This window comes from Elephas maximus, chromosome 20 (assembly GCF_024166365.1).
Source record: "Elephas maximus indicus isolate mEleMax1 chromosome 20, mEleMax1 primary haplotype, whole genome shotgun sequence".
Taxonomy (NCBI): Eukaryota; Metazoa; Chordata; class Mammalia; order Proboscidea; family Elephantidae; genus Elephas; species Elephas maximus.
Genome location: NC_064838.1, coordinates 69,521,910 through 69,543,128, shown reverse-complemented (window position 1 = coordinate 69,543,128; position 21,219 = coordinate 69,521,910). Strand labels below are relative to the sequence as shown.

General features: G+C 44.7%; 1 protein-coding gene across 11 annotated transcripts in view; it reads left to right on the top strand.

Moving 5' to 3' along the window:
- Positions 1–21,219, top strand: part of PRICKLE2 (prickle planar cell polarity protein 2) — a 422,108-nt gene that overhangs the window by 331,120 nt on the left and 69,769 nt on the right. For all 11 annotated transcript variants that reach the window (XM_049862955.1, XM_049862965.1, XM_049862964.1 and 8 more), the window contains one exon: positions 18,265–18,378. In XM_049862955.1, coding sequence (XP_049718912.1) covers positions 18,265–18,378 — 114 coding nt within the window. The remainder of the gene's footprint in view (positions 1–18,264; positions 18,379–21,219) is intronic.

Sequence of the window (21,219 nt, the reverse complement as noted above, 5' to 3'; positions counted from 1 at the left end):
CTCCTCTTCCTTCTTTTTGCCAGTCATCGCAAGCTTTGTAACCTGGCCAGAGAGACAGGTGGAGATAAGAGCTGAAATGCAAACCAGTTTTGCCAAACACTTGTCAATTCTGTTTATGGCTTTTGGGGGAGAAGGTCAAATGATGTGGATTAAATTTACAGTTGGGCTGATGCATGGATTTGAAACATCTGTCTTCTCCTGGACCTACTGGCTGTGGATAATCAAACATTAGCCTGGGTGGTGACTGTGACGTGAGCCAGCTCAGTCCATCTAAGCACAGTGATTGGTTAAAAGCCTAAAAACTGTGGCTGTGATGTCAGACACACCTGGGGTCTATGAGATGACGATAGTAGTTCCCACCTTGTAGAGCACCTAGTACACTGCCTGGTATGCCTAGTAAACGCTGGGCATTTTTACGGATTGGAAAGGCCAGTTGATGAGGACATCAAATCGTTTCTTGGTGAGACCCATTTGGGAAAATAAAACCAACATTTAAGTCTGAAACTCTTGCCCAGAGGTGGTGGGGGCAAGAACTGTAGAATTCTAGAATTGGAGAAATTACTGAGGCCAAACCTGGCATTTGATACTTAAGGAAGCAATCTCAGAGACTGTGTTATGACCTGCCTGTAGTCACAGAGAGCCAGAACGTAGAAAGCAGAGTTAGTTTACTTCATCACTCTTCCCCTTATGGTATCAGGGGAAAACACCCAAGGAATTCAAGTGCAGAAAGACTGTGGTATTGGAAAAGTTCTGTTTTAGACAATGGTGTGTCTGAGGGGCCTTGACCAAGTCTCTTGGTGTCTTCTAGCTACTGTTCCCCATTTGGAAAGGAGGAACGGGAAAACCGTTCTCCCAACATGATGGAAGTATAACAAGATAATGTTTCAGAATCGTTAGAAGAAAGGCGGTAAAGTTAATGAAGTGTGGTTGCTTTTGTTATAATACCGCTCTTCTCCCTTTGTATATATTGTATATATATGTGGGTATATATGTATGATACATGGAGAAGATATATGTATGTATATATATGATATATACAGAATGTGTGTGTGTATATGATATATAACGTATGTGTGTGTGTATATATATGTATATGATATATAGAGAATGTGTGTGTATAAATCCGTTGCTGTTGAGTCCATTTTGACTCATAGAGACCCTATAGGACAGAGTAGTACTGCCCCATAGGGTTTCCAAGGAGCAGCTGGTGGATTTGAACTGCCAACCTTTTGGTTAGCAGCCGTAGCTCTTAACCGCTGCACCACCAGGGCTCTTATATATGTATCTGTATGCACTTCATATTTTGACTTTTTGATCTGTCAGTATAGAGCTACCTTAAAATCTCTCAGTGTGATTGTAGATTTGTTTCTCCTTGTATTTTTGTTTTTGCTTTATATATTTTCAGGATATAATTGGGGATGCCTACAAGTTTATGGTTACACTGCTTCTTTTCCTTTTTTAAAATGTTTTTCATTGTTGTAAATACATATAACACATTTGCCAATTCAGCATTTCTCCAGGTGTCCGGTTTAGTGATATCAGTTACATTAATCATGTTGTGGTTTTACAATTTTCTGAGAGACCGTTCCTTTTAGTATGTTGTGACATCTCTTTTTATCCTTCCTAATTATATTTGCCATAAATCCTAGTTTGTACAGTATTACCCTTGCACGCTAGATTTCTTTTGTTGAGTAATTCCAAAATCTGTACTTTTTCATTCCTTTATTTTCAACTTTTTTCATGGTTTTGTTTGAAACGTGCGCCAATAAAAAGCAGATGACGGATATCGTGGGGATTTTTAGCCCAGACAAGCTGTCTTTTAATTGACGATTACAGCTTATTTACGATGATAAATATTGTAAACATTACCACTGCTTTCTATTTCCTGATTGCCATCTTTTATTTCTCAGCTTTTTCGTTTTCTTGCCTTCTGTTTTTTGTTTTTAAATAATTTTTATTGTGCTTTAAGTGAAAGTTTACAAGTCTCTCACACAACAACCCATATACACCTTGCTACACACTCCCAGTTACTCCCCCCGCAATGAGACAGCCAGCTCTCTCCCTCCACTCTCTCTTTTCGTGTCCATTTTGCCAGCTTCTAACCCCCTCCACCCTCTCATCTCCCTCCAGACAGGAGATGCCAACATAGTCTCAAGTGTCCACCTGATCCAAGGAGCTCACTCCTCACCAGCATGCCTCTCCAACCCGTTGTCCAGTCCAATCCATGTCTGAAGAGTTGGCTTCGGGAATGGTTCCCGTTCTGGGCCAACAGAAGGTCTGGGAGCCATGACCACCGGGGTCCTTCCAGTCTCAGTCAGACCATTAAGCCTGGTCTTATGAGAATTTGGGATCTGCATCCCACTGCTTGCCTGCTCCCTCAGGGGTTCTCTGTTGTGTTCCCTGTCAGGGCAGTCTTCGGTTGTAGCCGGGCACCATCTGGTTCTTCTGGTCTCAGGATGATGTAGTCTCTGGTTCATGTGGCCCTTTCTGTCTCTTGGGCTTGTAATCACCTTGTGTCCTTGGTGTTCTTCATTCTCCTTTGATCTAGGTAGGTTGAGACCAATTGATGCATCTTAGATGGCTGCTTGCTGGCGTTTAAGACCCCAGATGCCACTCTTCAAAGTGGGATGCAGAATGTTTTGTTAATAGATTTTATTACGCCAATTGACTTAGATGTCCCCTGAAACTATGGTCCCCAGACCCCTGCCCCTGCTACGCTGGCCTTCGAAGCGTTCGGTTTATTCGGGAAAGTTCTTTGGTTTTGGTTTAGTCCAGTTGTGCTGACCTCCCCTGTATTGTGTGCTGTCTTTCCCTTCACCTAAAGGAGTTCTTATCTACTATCTAATTAGCAAATACCCCCTCCCGGCCCCCCCAACCACAAAAGAATGTTTTCTTCTCAGTTTAAACTATTTCTCAGGTTCTTATAATAGTGGTCTTACACAATATTCGTCCTTTTGCAACTGACTCATTTCACTCAACGTAATGCTTTCCAGGTTCCTCCATGTTATGAAATGTTTCACAGATTCCTCACTGTTCTTTATCCATGCGTAGTATTCCCTTGTGTGAATATACCATAATTTATCCATTCATCTGTTGATGGGCACCTTGGTTGCTTCCATCTTTTTGCTATTGTAAACAGTGCTGCAATAAACATGGGTGTGCATATATCTGTTCGTATAAAGGCTCTTATTTCTCTAGGATATATTCCAAGCAGTGGGATTGCTGGATCATATGATAGTTCTATTTCTAGCTTTTTAAGGATGCGCCAGATAGATTTCCAAAGTGGTTGTACCATTTGACATTCCCGCCAGCAGTGTATAAGTGTTCCAATCTCTCCACAGCCTCTCCAACATTTATTCTTTTGTGTTTTTTGGATTAATGCCAGCCTTGTTGGAGAGAGATGAAATCTCATTGTAGTTTTGATCTGCATTTCTCTAATGGCTAATGATCGTGAACATTTCCTCATATATCTGTTAGCTACCTGAATGTCTTCTTTAGTGAAGTGTCTATTCATATCTTTTGCCCATTTTTTAATAGGGTTATTGTCTTTTTGCAGTTGAGTTTTTGCAGTATCATAGATTTTAGAAACCAGGCGCTGATCAGAAATGTCATAGCTAAAAACTTTTTCCCAGTCTCTAGGTAGTCTTTTTACTCTTTTGGTGAAGTCTTTGGATGAGCATAAGTGTTTGATTTTTAGGAGCTCCCAGTTATCTAGTTTTTCTTCTACATTCTTTATGATGTTTTCTATACTGCTTATACCATGTATTAGGGCTCCTAACGTTGTCCCTATTTTTTCTTCCGTGATCTTTATCGTTTTAGATTTTATATTTAGGTCTTCGATCCATTTTGAGTTAGTTTTTGTGCGTGGAATGAGGTATGGGTCTTGTTTCATTTTTTTGCACATGGATATCCAGTTATGCCAGCACCATTTGTTCAAAAGACTGTCTTTTCCCCATTTAACTGTTTTGGGGGCCTTTGTCAAATATGAACTGCTCATATGTGGATGGATTTATGTGTGACTTCTCAATTCTGTTCCATTGGTCCATGTATCTGTTGTTGTACCAGTACCAGACTGTTTTGACTACTGTGGAGGTATAATAGGTTCTAAAATCAGGTAAAGTAAGGCCTCCCACTTTGTTCTTCTTTTTCAGTAACGCCTTATTTATCCAGGGTCTCTTTCCCTTCCATGTGAAGTTGGTGATTTGTTTCTCCATCTCATTAAAGAATGTCCTTGGGATTTGGACTGGAATTGCATTAAATGTATAGATCACTTTTGGTAGAATAGACATTTTTTTTAACGTTAAGTCTTCCTGTCCTTGAGCAAGGTATGTTCTTCCACTTATGTAAGTCTCTTTTGGTTTCTTACAGAAGTGTACTGTAGTTTTCTTTGTATAGGTCTTTTACATCCTTGGTAAGATTTATTCCTAAGTATTTTATCTTCTTGGGGGCTACTGTAAATGGCATTGATTTGGTGATTTCCTCTTCGATGTTCTTTTTGTTGGTGTAGAGGAATCCAACTGATTTTTATATGTTTATCTTGTATCCTGATACTCTGCTGAACTCTTCTATTAGTTTCAGTAGTTCTCTGGAGGATTCCTTAGGGTTTTCTGTGTATAAGATCATGTCATCTGCAAATACAGATACTTTGACTTCTTCCTTGCCACTCTGGATGCCCTTTATTTCTTTATCTAGCCTAATTGCTCTGGCTAGGACTTCCAGCACAATGCTGAATAAGAGTGGTGATAAAGGGCATCCTTTTCTGGTACCCTATCTCAATGGGACTGTTTTCAATTGCCTTTTGTTTTTTAAGAAAACTTTTCGGTTTCCTTCATTTTCCCTTACTTGGTGGAAAGCTAAAGAATATATTTCTAATCTTTTATTTCTTAGCATCCCATCACACTGCGTCCCTTGTCACTCTTCAAGCACCCCAAGCTTCTGTCAGTCTCTTGCTGTACTTATGCCTTGCTTCTTTTCTTCATTAATTTTTAATGAATCCCCAGTTATTCAGTGTTTCTGCCTTCCTTCTAAATATGACGGGCCTTACATGATGCACTTTTTTATACCATCTCTTAGATGACTCATGAAAGATTTTTCTGCCCAGCTGGACTAGCCTGCATCTCAGTATATTTCTCAGCCACCTTACTTGACCTTGAGTTCATTTTGCTCAAGCCTAAGTAAAATATAATTCTGGATAGCTTCCCTTTAAAAGAAAAGCACATCAGTACTAAAATTTTAGGATCATTTTATGTCTAGCGTTTTTCTCATTTTGCTCCTTTCATTTAACACAGATGAGAACTTACTCTGAAATTCCCCATGGGTTGACCTCCTAAAAAAGTATATATGTAGTTGAGACTTCTTTCTTTTTTCTCTATTTATGACCTGTTTCCAAAAAGGGTGCAGAAGGGCTTCAATAAAACAATTAAAACAAAGGTAAAGAGTGCTGTAAGTGACACAAGAAAGGAGATCATTATACCAGAGGACCAAGATGAAAGGCTGCTGCAGCAGCTGGCTGCCATGATTAGCTAACTGCGTAGCAGCATCTACTGGTTCTGAACGAAGACCTTGGTAACCTATGGAAGAGAGTTGTTTTAGACTATGGTTGTAAGTTGCCACTGAGTCTATTCTACTCATGGTGACCCCATATGTGCAGAACAGAACTGCTCCACAGGGTTTTCAAGGCTGAGACCTTTTGGAAGGAGATTGCCAGGCCTGTCTTCTGCAGCACCTCTGGGTGGGTTTGAACTGCCAGCCACCACTTTATTGTCTGTACCACCCAGGGACCTGCTTTACGCTAGCTATCAGGGATGTCACATTGCTGAAGAGTGCCTGCCCACAGTGCCTGTTTGAGTCTGATCCCATTTGGTTCTGAGCTCTCTGCTCTCAGAACCATTGGCGAACAGGTTCTGTTGCTTTTCACGCTATTCTTGAAGCAATGGGAGGATGATCATGAGCAAGGAAGAGGTGCTATATAATGAGAATTCTGCCATCTGGAAGATAGAGTTAATACCACGAGGCTGAAGAATTCAGAAGCAATAACTTGCCCAGTTATCAGTGGCAGTTTATCTCATAGGTCTTCTCAGTGGAAACATACTACAAAGAGCTGAGTTCCCACATCTTCTCATCTGGTGTGGATTCCAGTGGCTGAGGCCAGCGTCTCCCCTGGGATCTTTCACTGTCTTACTTAAAAACGGAAAGAAAGTTGTTTATCAAAGGACTTAAACGTAAGTGTACATGTATGGTCTGACTCGTTTTTTTCCACCGTAATTTCAGAGAAGTATTACCCCAGGAAAACATCGGTCCCAACACAAGACAAATCGCTCTCGGGAGTGGGAACATTCTCTTCAAGGATCACGTGGTCTTTATCCGATGAATCTGGACGCACAAGCTTCTCTCTCACAGACCCCAGGGGAAAACAGCTCTTCAGGCCTCCGTCAGTTCACGTGATGGTGGCTGCGTAACGTGCGGCCTCCGTCAGTTCACGTGATGGTGGCTGCGTAACGTGCGGCCACTCGTCCGGGGCACACACTTACCAGTGATGCAGTTGTTTTGCAGCTCCTCTGAGTTCCATGTGCTTCCATGTGGCAGCTGCTCTGGCCTGTTTGTTCTTCAGGCTGTTAGCAGGATTACAGGATAGCAGGATGGGCTCGGGTGCTCATGGGCTTATCAGATACTGGGGCAGAGTGTAATCCTGTGACTTGTTTGTGGAGACAGTGAGGTGGAAGAGAAGAATGAACTTGTAAGTCGAACCTGAATTCAAATCCTTGCATATAGTAGACGCTTACGAATATGCATTAGGTTGCTTTAAAACTGGCAATATGGTGCCTTTACTATGTGGCTGTTTCTTTGCTGGTTACATCATGTCATTGGCACCTCACAGCAGAGCTTCAAGGGGGATGTTATTACCGTCCCCATTTTACAGATAGAGATATTGACTCTCCAGGAGAAAAAGTAGCTCACCGAGCCATATATAGATGTTAAAGGTTAGATGCTATATTCAAACCCAAACAGCCTGACTCTAGAGTCCAGACTCTGAACCATGCAGTTAACTGCCGTCCTGCTTTTTTCATACGTGTGTATGTGAGCATTTTGTCTAGAGGCAGCACTGAAGCTGTTAACAAAAACAGTAAGCAACCGTTGGGGAATTCTTTAGGATGTATTTGGAAACATGTAGACATTCTACAAAGAGTGCGTTGGTCAAATCAGGCTGGGGAATCTCTATCTACCTGTAGCTTAAAGGAAAAGCATTTAAACCCCACGTTCTTTAATATCTGGGGCCTTTTCTTTAAGACAGGATAATATAAATAACTGACAGATAATGCTTCATGATTAATGGAGAGTTTCCTAACTAAACATTGATGTTTAATATTCTAAATAAAAATTTCAAAAAGTAAGAGGGTTAGAAAGAGTGAGCACGTGAGAGCTAGCAGGCGCAGGAGAGAGAGCAACTCGTGTGACCTGGAGCTGCAGTAACCACTTAGGACTTAATGTGATTATTTTTCTCAATTTGTTTGAACCAAGTTGGCTCAACATGAAAGAAATTTTCTGGCTTCAGATACAAATGGGTGTTGTTTTTGTTCTTTTTTCTTAAAGAAACAGTACATTTGCAGTTATTCCAGGTGCCCTTCGCTTGGTGTCTCCTCCACTCACTCTGGACCAGAAATTTTTGATAAAAAAGAAAGTGCTTTGATGGAAGGAAGGGGAGACTCAGCCAGTTTTATCTGTGTATTCTCTTGCTGCATCCCTCTGTCCAAATCCTTTGATAAACTGGAAAGGCAGAAAGATGCAGTTGGAACACAGCCTGCATTCATTCAGCAAACATTTGTAGACTACCTACTGTGTGTCAGACCCTCTCCTGGGGGTATGACAATGAGCAACATTCCAGCCTTCCCAGCACTCACATTCTAGGGGGGAGAGACAGATGGTGAGTGCACAGCCGGTGTGTTAGGGCGTCATCCTCAACGCTGTTAACATTTTGGTCCAGACAGTCCTGTGTTGTTGGAGGCTGTCCTGTTTATTGTAGGACGTTGAGCAGCATCCCTGACCTCTACCCACTAGATGCCAGTAGCACCCCCACCCAGTCATGACAACCAAACAAGTCTCTGGGTGTCACCAAGTGTCCCCCGGGGGGTGGGGGGGGTGCAGAATTGCTCCCAGTTGAGAACCACTGGGCTAGAGTAAGAAGGTAGGAGTGCTGTTATGTTAGGGTAGGGGCAGAGGCTTTTTTGATAAGGTGACGTTTGAGCAGAGGCTTGTGGGAATGAGGAGAAGAACGTTCCAGGCAGAGAAAATGGCAGGTGCAAAGACCCTGGGGTGAGCAGGACAGCAAGGGGGCCGTTGTGAGCAGAAGAACTGAACACGAGGAATATAGCGAGCGAGACGGTCAGCCAGGCGGTAAGGTGGTGAGATGATGATGCCGTCTGAGGACTCTGGCTTTGACTTAGGAGAGGGGTGGGGAGTCACCACAGGTTTTGAGCAAAGCAGTAACATGACCTGGCTTGTATTCAGGTACTTTGGTTCTGGCTGCCGTGTAGAGAATCAACCGCAGAGGCACAAAGTGAAAGCAAAGTCCAGGCAAGCACCAGGCCAGTGGTCCAGGTGAGCACCCAGGTCGGTGGTCCAGGCGAGCACCCAGGCCGGTGCTCCAGGTGAGCATCCAGGGTGGTGGTCCAGGTGGACACCCAGGCCGGTGGTCCAGGTGAACACCCAGGCCAGTGGTCCAGGTGAGCAGCCAGTTGTGGCCAGACTGGTGACACAGGGGTGGCAGGAAGTGACTGGAGTCTGGATATGTCCCGAACCTACACCTGACATTGTTTGCTGTTGAATTAGACATCGGGTGCGAGAAGAAGACAGGAGACCTTAAAAGGCTCTTCTTTGAAAATGCCCCAAGTCACCTTTCATTTCTGATTCTGATCCCAATCCTGTGGAGGTTTCAGTGTGGTGGAGACAGTGTTTAGATGTTAGGTTCCTAAATTGTGTCCTGAGTAAAGCAAGTAAAGTTATAATGTAGGCCTCCAGGAGGAAAGGGAAGGAGCCCAACTCAGTACCATCTCACCTCTTAAAAAAAAAACCGCTTAACAGTGCTTTTCTCCAATTGCTTGGGTAATGAAGGCAGAGGAGAAATGAACAAATGGGCCCCCGGAAGCAGTCCAGCACCAGTTGCTGCTCGCTTTTATGCTACCTGCTTGTCTCCAGGTCCCCATTTGGGGAAACCACATGCACTTCTCATAAAAACTGCCATGTGCCACCAATTCAAGCAGCATCTTTGTCTTTTCTGGAGCACCTGCCTTCTGGGTGGAGCACCTGCCTTCCAGGTGGGGCACCTGCCTTCTGGGTGCTCAAGCACATTCCAGACATTGCCTCCCTGAATTGAGGGAGACTGACTGAGGTTCCTAGCCTCTCAAACTGCAGGTGAAAGAGACCATGAAATAAAGGCCCAGTCTTCTCATCTGTCCTGGGTTAAGATGGGCTTTTATAAGGCTGTCTCCGTGTGTCAGTCCACATCGGAGATCACACGTCAGGGGCTTCTGTCTGTACGTTGTGGAATCATGTTTGTCTTCCCCTTAGACCAGGGTTTCTCCTGGTGCGGTGCGGTGCGAGGCGTTTGTTAAGAGTGCAGATTTCTGGGCTCCTTTTTTGACCCAGAAGCATGGGCAGCAGACATCATTTTCAGTGAAGGCCTCACATGACTCTGGAGCACGCTAAGGTTTGAGAACCGCTTTTCTGTTGTTTAGGAATTGCTTTTCCTTCTTAGTAACAGAGGCTATAAAAAAAAAAAGAGAGAGATGGATCATTTCTCTTATTGGTAAAAGGAATTCAGAGATAAGCAATCCAGGGCTGATACGATGGCTCTCCATGGTTTAATCAAAGATCCAGGACCCTAACTTTCTGTCCTACCATCTTTAGCCCCCACGACTTGCATTCTCAAGGTCACTTCACAGTACAAGATGCTACCATGTTCAAATTCCAGATAAGAAGCAAGAAGAAGGGAGAACTGTTAAAAAGGGCACTTTCCAACTGCCTGGCCACCTTAATTTTTTATTGTTATAAAAACATAGATAACACAACATTTGTCAATTCAGCATCTTTCATGTGTACAGTTCAGTGACACCAATTGCATCAATCATGTGGTGCAACCATCACCATAAACAGAAACTTAATGCCACACGGTGACTCCCCCTGCCCCCCCGCCCCTGCCCCCGGTAGCCGCTGTTAAACTTTGGTCTCTATGCTTTTGCCTAGCCTGGGTGTTTCATGTAAGTGAGATCACACAATAGTTGTCCTTTTGTGGTTGACTTACTTAACAAAGTGTTTTCAAGGTCATCCATGTTGTAGGACTTCATTTTTCTTCATGGATGAGTAATATTTCATTGTATGCGTGTACCACATTTTGTTTATCCGTTCCTGTGTTGATGGGCATTTGGGTGGCCTCCACCTTTTGATTGTTGTAAATAGGACTGTGATGAACATTGGTGTACGTGTGTCTGCATTGCTGTTTCCAGGTCTCTTGGGCATATACCTAGGAGTGGAATCGCTGGGTCATACGGTGACTCTGTTTAACTTTTTGAGGAACCACCACATCCTTTTCCACAGCACACTCGACTTCCATTCAGAGCTGTCCCAGAAGAGTCTACCCTCTCATCTCATTGGCCAGAACTTTTTCACATGGCCGCACATGGCTACTAAGAAGATGAAGTATCACTTTAGCTAGATATACTGATGCTCCAAATGAACCAAGATGTCCTTTTTTAAGGAAGAAGAGGAAAAAGGATACGTGTGGGCAGCCGTCTCTGCCACAAGTCCCTTACAACCCTTATGCCCTGGTGTCCTGGAAAGGGTGTTTGAGTGGAGTACACCATTTTCCACTTACCGTGAGTTCATATTGGACTTAATGGGGAGCCATACATTGGTTCTATTATGGGGAACACCCAAGGAAAAGTGTTCATCATTTTTGTAGTCAGCCAGACAGGCATACTGGGAACCCTCTGTATCTGGGTTTTTTGTTTTGTCTTTCTTCTTTCCTATCAGTCTGCCGGTCTCCTTTTTGCTTCATAAAGAAGGCCAAGAGTCCACGACAGCAAAGGATGGGAATGAGAAAGCCGAGTTCAAAGGTGGCTCTTCCAGCATTTAGCTATGTGACGTGCGGTGTGATCAGTAGGCTGTACCCGCTCCCAGGCTGCAGGGACGCCTCATGGCACATTACATGTAAAACCATAAACAAACCCAGTGCTCTCAAATCGGTTCCAACTCATGGTGACCCTGTCCGCTATAGAGCAGAGCTGCCTCATAGAGTTTTCTGGGCTGTGATCTTTACGAAAGCAGATTGCCAGGCCTTTCTTCTGTGGTGCTGCTCGGTGGGTTCGAACTGCCAACCTTTCACTTAGTACCTGAGAGCAAACCATTTGCACCACCCATGGACCCAAAAGTGCATCAGGTGTAAATAAGTAAGTTCATCGACCCCTCCCTTCGTTTAGATGGTAAAGGAAAATTGATTCTGAGGTCAGCCAAGAAAGTCTATTTTTTTTGTTGTTGTTGTTGGGTTTTTGCTCTAAGAAAATAGCAATGCTCCTGGACACCCTTTTAACTCAGTCCTGAAGTCACTCCTGCAGTTCACCTTCAGCCTAAGATTAGACAGGCCCATAAAACAAACAGTAATACATGTAGCTCAACCATGTATGTGAGACTAAATGGGCACACCAGCCCAGGGTCAAGGATGAGAAGGCAGGAGGGGACAGGAAAGCTGGATGAATGGACATGGGGAACCCAGGGTTGAGAAGGGGAGAGTGTTGACGTGTCGTGGGGTTGGCAACCAGTGTCACAAAACAATATGTGTATTAATTGTTTAATGAAAAACGAATGTGCTCTGTAAACCTTCATCCTAAGCACACACACAAAAAGAAAATAGCAATGCTTTCAGTATGAAAAATTTTCCCATCCAAAAACACGAGCACTTTGCCCTTAGATGCTCTTATTCTTGCCAGAACTGATGGGGTCCTGCGCTTAAGAATATAACTGGGTGTGGAGGAGACATCTGAAAAATTGGGGTGAGATTGAACAAGCCTTTCCCCTCCTCTGAGTGTCCTGGGGAAAATAGGAATCCCACTATCTGCCCTGGCAACGGTGTGAGGTTAGTCGTTAATGGAAAACACTTGGAAAGTGCTTAAAAACTTTGATAACTCCAAAGTCAGTGGTTCTCAAAGTGTGGTGCCTGAACCAGCAGCATGGGCATCACCTAAGAAATGGCTAGAAATGCAATTTATCAGGTCCCAGGGCAGTTCTACCCTGCTCTGTAGAGTCGCTATGAGTCAGAATCAACTCACTGGCAATGGGTTTGGCTTTTGGTTTGGTACCACAGGCCTACTGAGTGAGAAATTTGTGTTTTAACAGGCCTTCCGAGTGATTCTGATCTGGCTAAGCTTTGAGAAGCAGTGTTGTCCATAAACCACTTTGCACACACCTCTTATTTTTAGCACGCTTTTCTCCCAAATGCAGTCATTGGCTGTCCAGCTTGGCAGAGACGCAGTCACTGGCCGTCCAGCGTCCGTCTCTGCCCACGCAGGAACGCAGCCGCTGGCCATCCAGCTTCTGTCTCTGTCCACACAGGGATGCAGTCACTGGCCCTCCAGCGTCCATCTCTGCCCACGCAGGAACGCTGTCAGGTGTGCAGTTCTCCCAATAAGCCCAGTCTTCCACCTGGGCGAGTCCACGCTGTGCGGACTTTGTATGCACACTGATGAAAGCGCTAACAGTTGGCCTGGCACAGACTGAAGTTACCCCCAGGACTCCCTGTTGGCCTTCAGGCTCTTTTATCTTTCTAAGCTGGTTGACTGTCTTCAGAATGCTTTGTTTAGGGCAAGCAGACCTGGTATGGCCTCACCCGGGGCAGAATCACCAGGCACCTTTAGCTCAGAATGTTTAATTGGAGTGAAGATTCTAGTACACTCAGCAGACCTGCTCAGTATACCCAGGAAGGAAGTAAATGTATCAGCCTACCAGGTAATAGCTTGGGTAATGGTCATCGTGGACAAAATTCTACTGGATGTGTTTATTTACCCATAAAAATTAGTAAGCGAAACATGTTTGAGCTAAAATGAGCAATCTGCAGGATTTTCAGTGGCAGTGCCAAATTTAATTTTTGTAGTGCCAGAACGTATACTAAATATTTTTCCCATGTCGTTGGTTTGCCTGGTGTTTATTTTGGGCTATATGGTAGTTTTATTATGGAGAATGCCAGAGGAAAATGCATTCAGCATTTCCGTGTTCAGCCAGAGACAGGTTGGGAATTCAGGAGATCGATTCCTTCCCTCACTCCTATCCGTCTGCTGATCCTTTCTGTTTGATAAAGAGTTTGGAAAGTCCAGCACCTAAACACTAACAAGAGAGACGTAGCCAACATCAAACCAAAAACCAAATTGCCATCAAGTTGATTCCAACTCATAGAAACCCCGTGTATTACAGAAGAGAACTGCTTCGTAGAGTTCTCTTGGCTGTGATCTTTACGGAAGCAGGTTGCCAAGCCTTTCTTCTGCAATGCCGCCAGGTGGGTGTGAAGTACCAATCTTTAGGTTAGTGGTCCAGCGCAGATGGCTTGCGCCACCTGGGGACCTAGCCAAGATTAGAGAGGTTATTTTTACTTGTGGATTTGAGTGGGCTTCAGGAGGATTGGAAGTGTCACAGGTCAGATCATCTGCCTTCCTCAGAGCGAGCCAGATCAGCTGCCACGTGGTATAGGGCTGATTTTGCAGGTACTGGATTAATATTAGCTGATTTGGTTTAACAATGGGGCATCTTGGTAACAATGTAAGTTTTTTTTTTAAGTCATTCGTCAAATCACTGGTTGCCTTGTGAGGAAATATTTTAGTGCAATATATATTCAAGGCATTATTGGGATATTGGTAGGAAAAATGCATTTTTAGTGGTATTGATTTGGTCAGTAAGTAAGGTCCCTGTCTGGAACAGTTTGTGCTCAACTACTAACTGAGAGGTTGGCAGTTCGAACCCACACAGCAGCACCATGGAAGAAAGGCCTGGTGATCTGCTTCCATAAACATCACAGCCAAAAAAGGACAAATATTGTATAAGACCACTATTATAAGATCTTGAGAAATAGTATAAACTGAGAAGAACACATACTTTTGTGGTTACGAGGAGGGGAGGGGGGGAGGGAGGGAGAGGGTTTTTTATTGGTTAATTAGTAGATAAGAACTACTTTAGGTGAAGGGAAGGACAACACTCAATACATGGAAGGTCAGCTCAATTGGACTGGACCAAAAGCAAAGAAGTTTCCGGGATAAAATGAATGCTTCAAAGGTCAGCGGAGCAAGGGCGGGGGTTTGGGGACCATGGTTTACGGGGACTTCTAAGTCAATTGGCAAAATAATTCTATTATGAAATCATTCTGCATCCCGCTTTGAAATGTGGCGTCTGGGGTCTTAAATGCTAACAAGCGGCCATCTAAGATGCATCAATTGGTCTCAACCCACCTGGAGCAAAGGAGAATGAAGAACACCAAGGTCACACGACAGCTAAGAGCCCAAGAGACAGAAAGGGCCACATGAACCAGAGACTTACATCATCCTGAGACCAGAAGAACTAGTTGGTGCCCGGCCAGAATCGACGACTGCCCTGACAGGGAGCACAACAGAGAACCCCTGAGGGAACAGGAGAACAGTGGGATGCTGACCCCAATTCTCATAAAAAGACTAGACTTAATGGTCTGACTGAGACTGGAGGAATCCCGGCGGCCATGCTCCCCAGACCTTCTGTTGGCCAGGATGGGACCCATCCCCGAAGACAATTCATCAGACATGAAAGGGACTGGACAGTGGGTGGGAGAGAGATGCTGATGAAGAGTGAGCTATTTGTATCAGGTGAACACTTGAGACTGTGTTGGCATCTCCTGTCTGGAGGGGGGATGGGAGGATAGAGAGAGTGGGAAGCTGGCAAAATTGTCATGAAAGGAGAGGCTGGAAGGGCTGACTCATTAGGGGGAGAGCAAGTAGGAGTACAGAGTAATATGTATGTAAACTTATATGTGACAGACAGACTTGAATTGTAAATGTTCACTTGAAGCTCAATAAAAGTTAAAAAAAAAAAAAAAAAGATCACAGCCAAGAAAACCCTATGGAGCAGTTCTCCTCTAACACGTGGGGTCACCATGAGTTGAAATCTCCTCGATGGCAATGGGCTTAGTTTTGGTTTGGTCAGTAATTTTGAATTATGAACGATAAAAGAAGATATCCAGGAATGATACAGCTGTGTTCCCAAAGAGTAGTCAAGAATTCACAGTCTTTAGGATGGACTTTAGCACGCCAAGATATTTATTTTTGACTATCCCTGGAGTGGCTCATCGTGGCTGCCACCATCTTGGCCCCACCATGTCATGTTGGGACTCCTTTATGATCCAGTCTTGAACCAGTGTGGACCTTCTTCTATCCAGGGGAATTTGGAATTAAGAAAAGCTAGCCAGTATAGGATGGACTCTTGAACTGAGGTTTTGTAAACTCAAGTGCTGTGGAGAAGGTAAGAAACAACTACAGAGAGAGAAAAATAGAGCAGAGGTGAGGGACACTGGGCCCAGAGAGGTAAGACAGCATTACCAGTCACTTTCCAGTGTCCATTTCTATTACCTCTTAAGGCCCAGTGGTACTATTGGGTGTCTTTAAAAAACACCACACCTTAGTAATAAATTCCTATTTTTTTCTCTGAATTTAAACTAGCTGTAATATCTTTATATTCCTTGTAAACTATTAATAAGGAGCGCTGATGGCGCAGTAGTTATAGTGCTCAGCCGCTGACCAAAAGGTTCGAACCCACCAGCCACTCCACAGGAGAAAGATGTGGTCTGCTTCCGTAAAGTTTTACAGCCTTGGAAACCCTAAGGGGACTGGTCTACTCCATCCTGTAGTGTCACTGTGCGTCGGAATCTACTCAACGGCAACAGATACGGTTTTCTCTTCTTGGTTTTTTAAACTATCGATGTGGGCTAAGATAGGAGGGGGCGCCTGAGGTTTGGTCTCACTCTGCAAACTGACAGTGGTGGTCTACATCTTCAATGGAAGAAAGGCCAGGAAGCATCTAGATTGTTCCATTTGGAGTATGCCAGCTAGATAATCCAATTATTTGTTCTTGTTATTTATTGTTACTGAGGGCCAAACGCTTTGCTTACATTCCTATTTAATCATCCTGACCTTACAGGGATTATTCTGAGAGGTTACGTAACTTGCCCGGGAACGCAGAGCTGGGAAATGCAGAGCCAGGGACTGGGCGTCCGGATCGCCTGGCCCTCAGAGCACCTGGCTCTGCTGTAGGAGGCACGGGGAGGACTCCAGCCTTCGTCGGCCTTGGAGGGGGCTTGGTGCACGGTGCCACCTTGGAAGGACTTAAGGGGATGACTCTGTTCTGGACAATGAAAGGGGCGAGTGCCTATGGGGGAGATGGAGAGGAGGCTAATCAAGCTCCAGTTAGACTCTGCATTGTCAAGCATCGTGCTGACTCATTCCATGTGGGTAATTGTCTCTAAAGTTCTGTAACCATCGTGGGGATTGTAAGAATGACACAGTGATGTAGAAATAAAACCTTTCTACAAACAGCCCTTACCTTGGGAGGCAAAGCTCATTCCCCAAGACAGAGACGGGGCAGGCTTTACACCTGGCACTTACCTGATGACGCATATGGCACCATGGATTCTCCTGAGAAGGAAATGACGTGCCAGCCTCTTATTGCCTAATAGCCAGCTTTTAATCTCTAACTAATTTACAATGTGGACTTTTGTTTTTTCGCAAGAGAGTGCCGGTAATATGTGGGCTGCCTTTGAAAACTCAGCGCCATTTCCTTCCATCCCACACGTGGCTCCCTGCCAGGTGCCCCTAGGGAAAGGTTGTAGGGGCCCTGCCTTCTGAGAGCTGGCAAGTCTATGATGAGAAGTCTGTTTATGGTTGCCTTTGGGATTTGATTAAGAGGATGATACACACTTGATGGTGAATGGTCATTTCCTTTAGTTACGAAAACAAAGATGGCTTTCACATTTTTAAGACCTTTTCCTCTCTCTTCTAATGTTTATGACTCTGTTTCTTGAGATCAAAGTCAACAGGACTTTTGCAGCTCTTCTCCCCAGCATTCCCAACACACGTGTTGGTATCCAAGACTCCCTAAACCCAAGGGAATTAGACTGGTTTTGTGGAGTGTAACGACTATGATGAACTCAGAGCCCCAAGCCTTCCGTCCTCTCCGTGTTACTGAACGGACGCCTGTTGTGCAAGACGTGGTTGTGAAATTTCTGTAAAAAGACCAGACTTAATGGCCTGACATAGACTAGAGGAACCCCCGAGACTGTGCCCCCTGGACCCTCTGTTAACCCAGAACGGAAACCATTCCCAAAGCCCACTCTTCAAAGATGAGACTGGACTATAAAACATAAAAATAATACACGTGAGGAGCATGCTTCTTAGTTCTGTTAGATTCCGGAGACCAAATGGGCAGGATGGAAAGGCAGGAAGGGGCAGGAACTAGAAGGACAGACACAGGGAACCGGGGGTGGAAAGTGGGAGTGTGCTGTCACATTGTGGGGATTGCAACTAATGTCACAAAACAATATGTGTATAAATTTTTGAATGAGAAATTAACTTGAGCTATAAACTTTTACCTAAAGCACAATTTAAGAGTTGTAAAGAGGCGCATTCTGGAATATGCAGAAATTCTCAAGTTAATGACGATTTTAAATTACATGCTCTGTATCCCAGATTTTGTGACTCTGGCAGATGTCAGCTGCTGCCTGTCCTTACAAATGGCTCAGACCCTGAAGGTTTTTACTGTAGGTACGTGCGGAGGTACCCAGAAGCTCGCCGAGTGCCAAAGACTGGTTTTAAGGCAGTGCCGAGGCAGGCGCTGACGCGTCCCCTTGGCTAGGGACCCACATTTCACGCTGGCGAGTAACAGAGAAAATGGTAAAGTCAGCTCTCGGGGGAGTCAGCCAAGAAAGCCCTACCGTCCGGCTTCACCAGCACGTTTGCCGATGCTCTTTGTCTACCAGAGTTTGCTGGCTTTAGTCTTCCTTTGCAGAGGGAAGGGAAGCCCCAGGATATGGGTGATTTGCCTGACCTCCTTTCAGGGTGAATTTCTCTGCTTGCCCTCAGATATGAGTTTTGTGGTTGAGTAGGGGTAGGGAGAAGGGGGTTGCATCCTGCTGCAGGGGTCACCTTTCCAGCCAGTGGGAATGGACAAGCGGTGGAAGTCCTGGTCACATTGTCTGTGTTCTCTGTCCTGCAGGTTCACCAGTACTACAGCTGTCTCCCAGAGGAGAAGGTTCCTTATGTCAACAGCCCTGGAGAGAAACTGCGAATCAAGCAGCTCCTCCACCAGCTGCCCCCGCATGACAATGAGGTAAGGGGCTGGTGGGGGCTTACAGGACTTCCCTAGATCCTTCTGTGGATTGTCGCCTTTCCCCTAATCACAGTGCTGTGATCAACGAGATCTCCTGAGAGCAGATTTGGCAATTTATTCTAGGTTTTTCCTTCCTTAATTGGAGCCAAAAGAAACTGTCCACCACCTTCTGGAAAGGGTTACCTAAGCAGAATCTCATCATGGGCTGAATTAGCCTCTGTGCCTGGCACTGCTGGCAATTTTGGGGTAACCAGGGAGCACCAGAATTTACCAGCTCAAGGCTAGGTCTTCTCAGTCAAAGAGGCAGGTGCCACACTGGCCGTCTGTGTATGTTGGAGAGATGATTGGAATGCCCTGGGCCAGCTCGAGCCCAGCGAAAAACCTCCTGACTCTCAGATGTCCAGCATCATTTCACTTTAAGTTAGAATGCAAGCTTCCCACTTGATTCTACAGGAGAAGTCAGGTGACCAGATATGCAGCTCTGAACATCGGTGTTTTTGAGGTCATGCAGTCTGACTTGCCAGGGTGGTCATTTGCAGTCTTGAAAGTATCACTCACGGGCTGTCCTTTTTTCTGAACCCAGATGCAAAGTCCTAGAAGCAGGCATTTCTTATCTTTGAAATCAAATTGATCAGGAAGTTAAATTTGTAAGCATGCTTTTTCAAAGATGATCTCATGGCAGAGGTTGTGTGTCTGGTTTAAAAAAATAACAATCTTATAGAAACGAACAGTCTGTTCACTTAACTCTGACTATATCTGAAGCAAAAAAAAAAAAAGTCATTTGCAATTGAAAGAAGAATTCACCCCTTTAGTGAACTAGGCAACAGCTTTCTACCAGCTTCCCCCACCCACAGCTGGATCCCAACAGCTCAGCCCCGGGGGAAATGAGTGCGTGCTTTTTAGTCTTATCTTCCCTCATTTGAGTAAAAGGGAATAATTTGAGCGTCTCTAAAATAAATATAACAAGGAGCCTGGGTGGTACAAGCAGTTTGTGCTTGGCTGCTAACCTAAAGGTTGGTGGTTCTAACACACCCAGCAGTGCCATGGAAGAAAGACCTGGCAATCTGCTTCCGTAAAGATTACAACCAAGAAACCCCATGGAGCAGTTTGACTCTGCAGCACACGGGGTCTCCATGAGTCAGAATCGACTTGGCCGCAATGGCTTGTTTCTTTTTTTTAAAAAAACACACGTAAGCCCAACAAAAGCTTGACAACGGAAGGAACTCTTTAGAAAGCTGCCAGGATTTCCTTTCCTGCTGCTGCTTTCAGGCTCCATCAGACAAATATAAATAACGCTTTCCCCTTTAAAGCTGAGAGCAAGCTCTGTAACCTGATGCCCAGATAACTAATTTGGAAGCTAAAATGCGGGTTTTTACAAGCATGAGGGGTGTGCCTCGCTTTACAAGCATGTCCATAAATGTCAGCCGTGTAACTGATGGCTGCGGGGCTTTTCAGGTCACTGCAGTCCTCTCTCTGGGACGGCCACGGAAGGTTGTTGTTTTACTTGACAGAGAGAAGGTGTCTTGTCTGCTTTCAGCAGTTCCATTTATGGTTAACTGTTTGTTTGTTTGGCTGGTTTTTTTTGTGTGGTTGCATGAGCAGAGACTATTCCAATCACTTCTTCCTGCTGGTGGGAACTCCATGCATTTGACCAGGGGGCCATTTTAGCCCTTCGGAGGACAAAGGGTGATTCTTAAGTAAATATTTGATCATTCTCTTTCCCCCACAGTTCAGACAACTTTGAGGTGCACAGCTGCTGTTCAGTAGACTTTTTTAAATGTACTGGTTTTCAAATGGGAATGTGTCAGTCTAATCAATAGTTTGCCTCTAAGCAGCTGTATGAGAAGATATCAGTGCCATTTAGCTCAACTTTCTGACTGCCCACCTGTCTCTGAATAAAGCCGGAGGTGGGATTAGAAGCGTGGTGTGTACATGGCTTTGGGTGGGGCATGGGCCACCCACAGTAAATAAAGCTGAGCCACGTTAATTGAGAAAGTTACTCCCTTTTGAGTTTCATTTCGTTCCTTGAAGTTCGAGTGGTTGATGGAAGAGGAAATTTCGGTTTGATGCTAGCAGGTGTCTCTCACCTCTAAGACATACTGGTCTCCACTCTTAGATAAGTGTACCTCGATCTTCCCAGAAGCTCAATAGCCAGCTGGAATCTGACAACGTGGTTTCTTCTCTATTTATCTTTATGGTTAGCCTACTTATTGCAGGTGATGCTGGTTTTCCATGTATAGTCGTGATCTGCTTTCTTTTTTAAATAAATGTAAAACCCAGTGCCGTCGAGTCGATTCCAACTCATAGCGACCCTATAGGACAGAGTAGAACTGCCCCATAAATGTACTCAAGTTAAAAAAAGAAAGTCAGTCAGTTTTAAAACAATATGAGATGAATAATAGTTCAAGGCTCTGGTGGAATTCCCACGGTGTGCATAAATAAGGGAAGAGAATGGAAAATACTGGATTCGATCATCTTTAACGCCTCTTCCTTAATTCTGTGAGTTTAACAAGAAGGAGAATCTTAAGCAGATTGGTGCCCTTCACCAGAGCCTGGCAGGTGGCCCTTTCCCTCTCGCACACAGATGAACACCAGGGATATCCACGTAGCCCACACATGCTTCTGGACCAGCTCCGCAGTCTCACACCTTCCTGCCTGCGTTTTCCCAAAACGAGATGAAAGAACCGGAGTCGGGGGCATACTGACCACTGTTCTGGTTGGCTGGCTGAGAGCCGTCTTTGGGTGTCAGGCATCATTTCCATGGGTGCAGGGTGCTTCAAAGTACCAGGACCCCACAGTCCAGTTGAGGGAATAAGAAAGTCCTAGATCTTAGCATCAAAG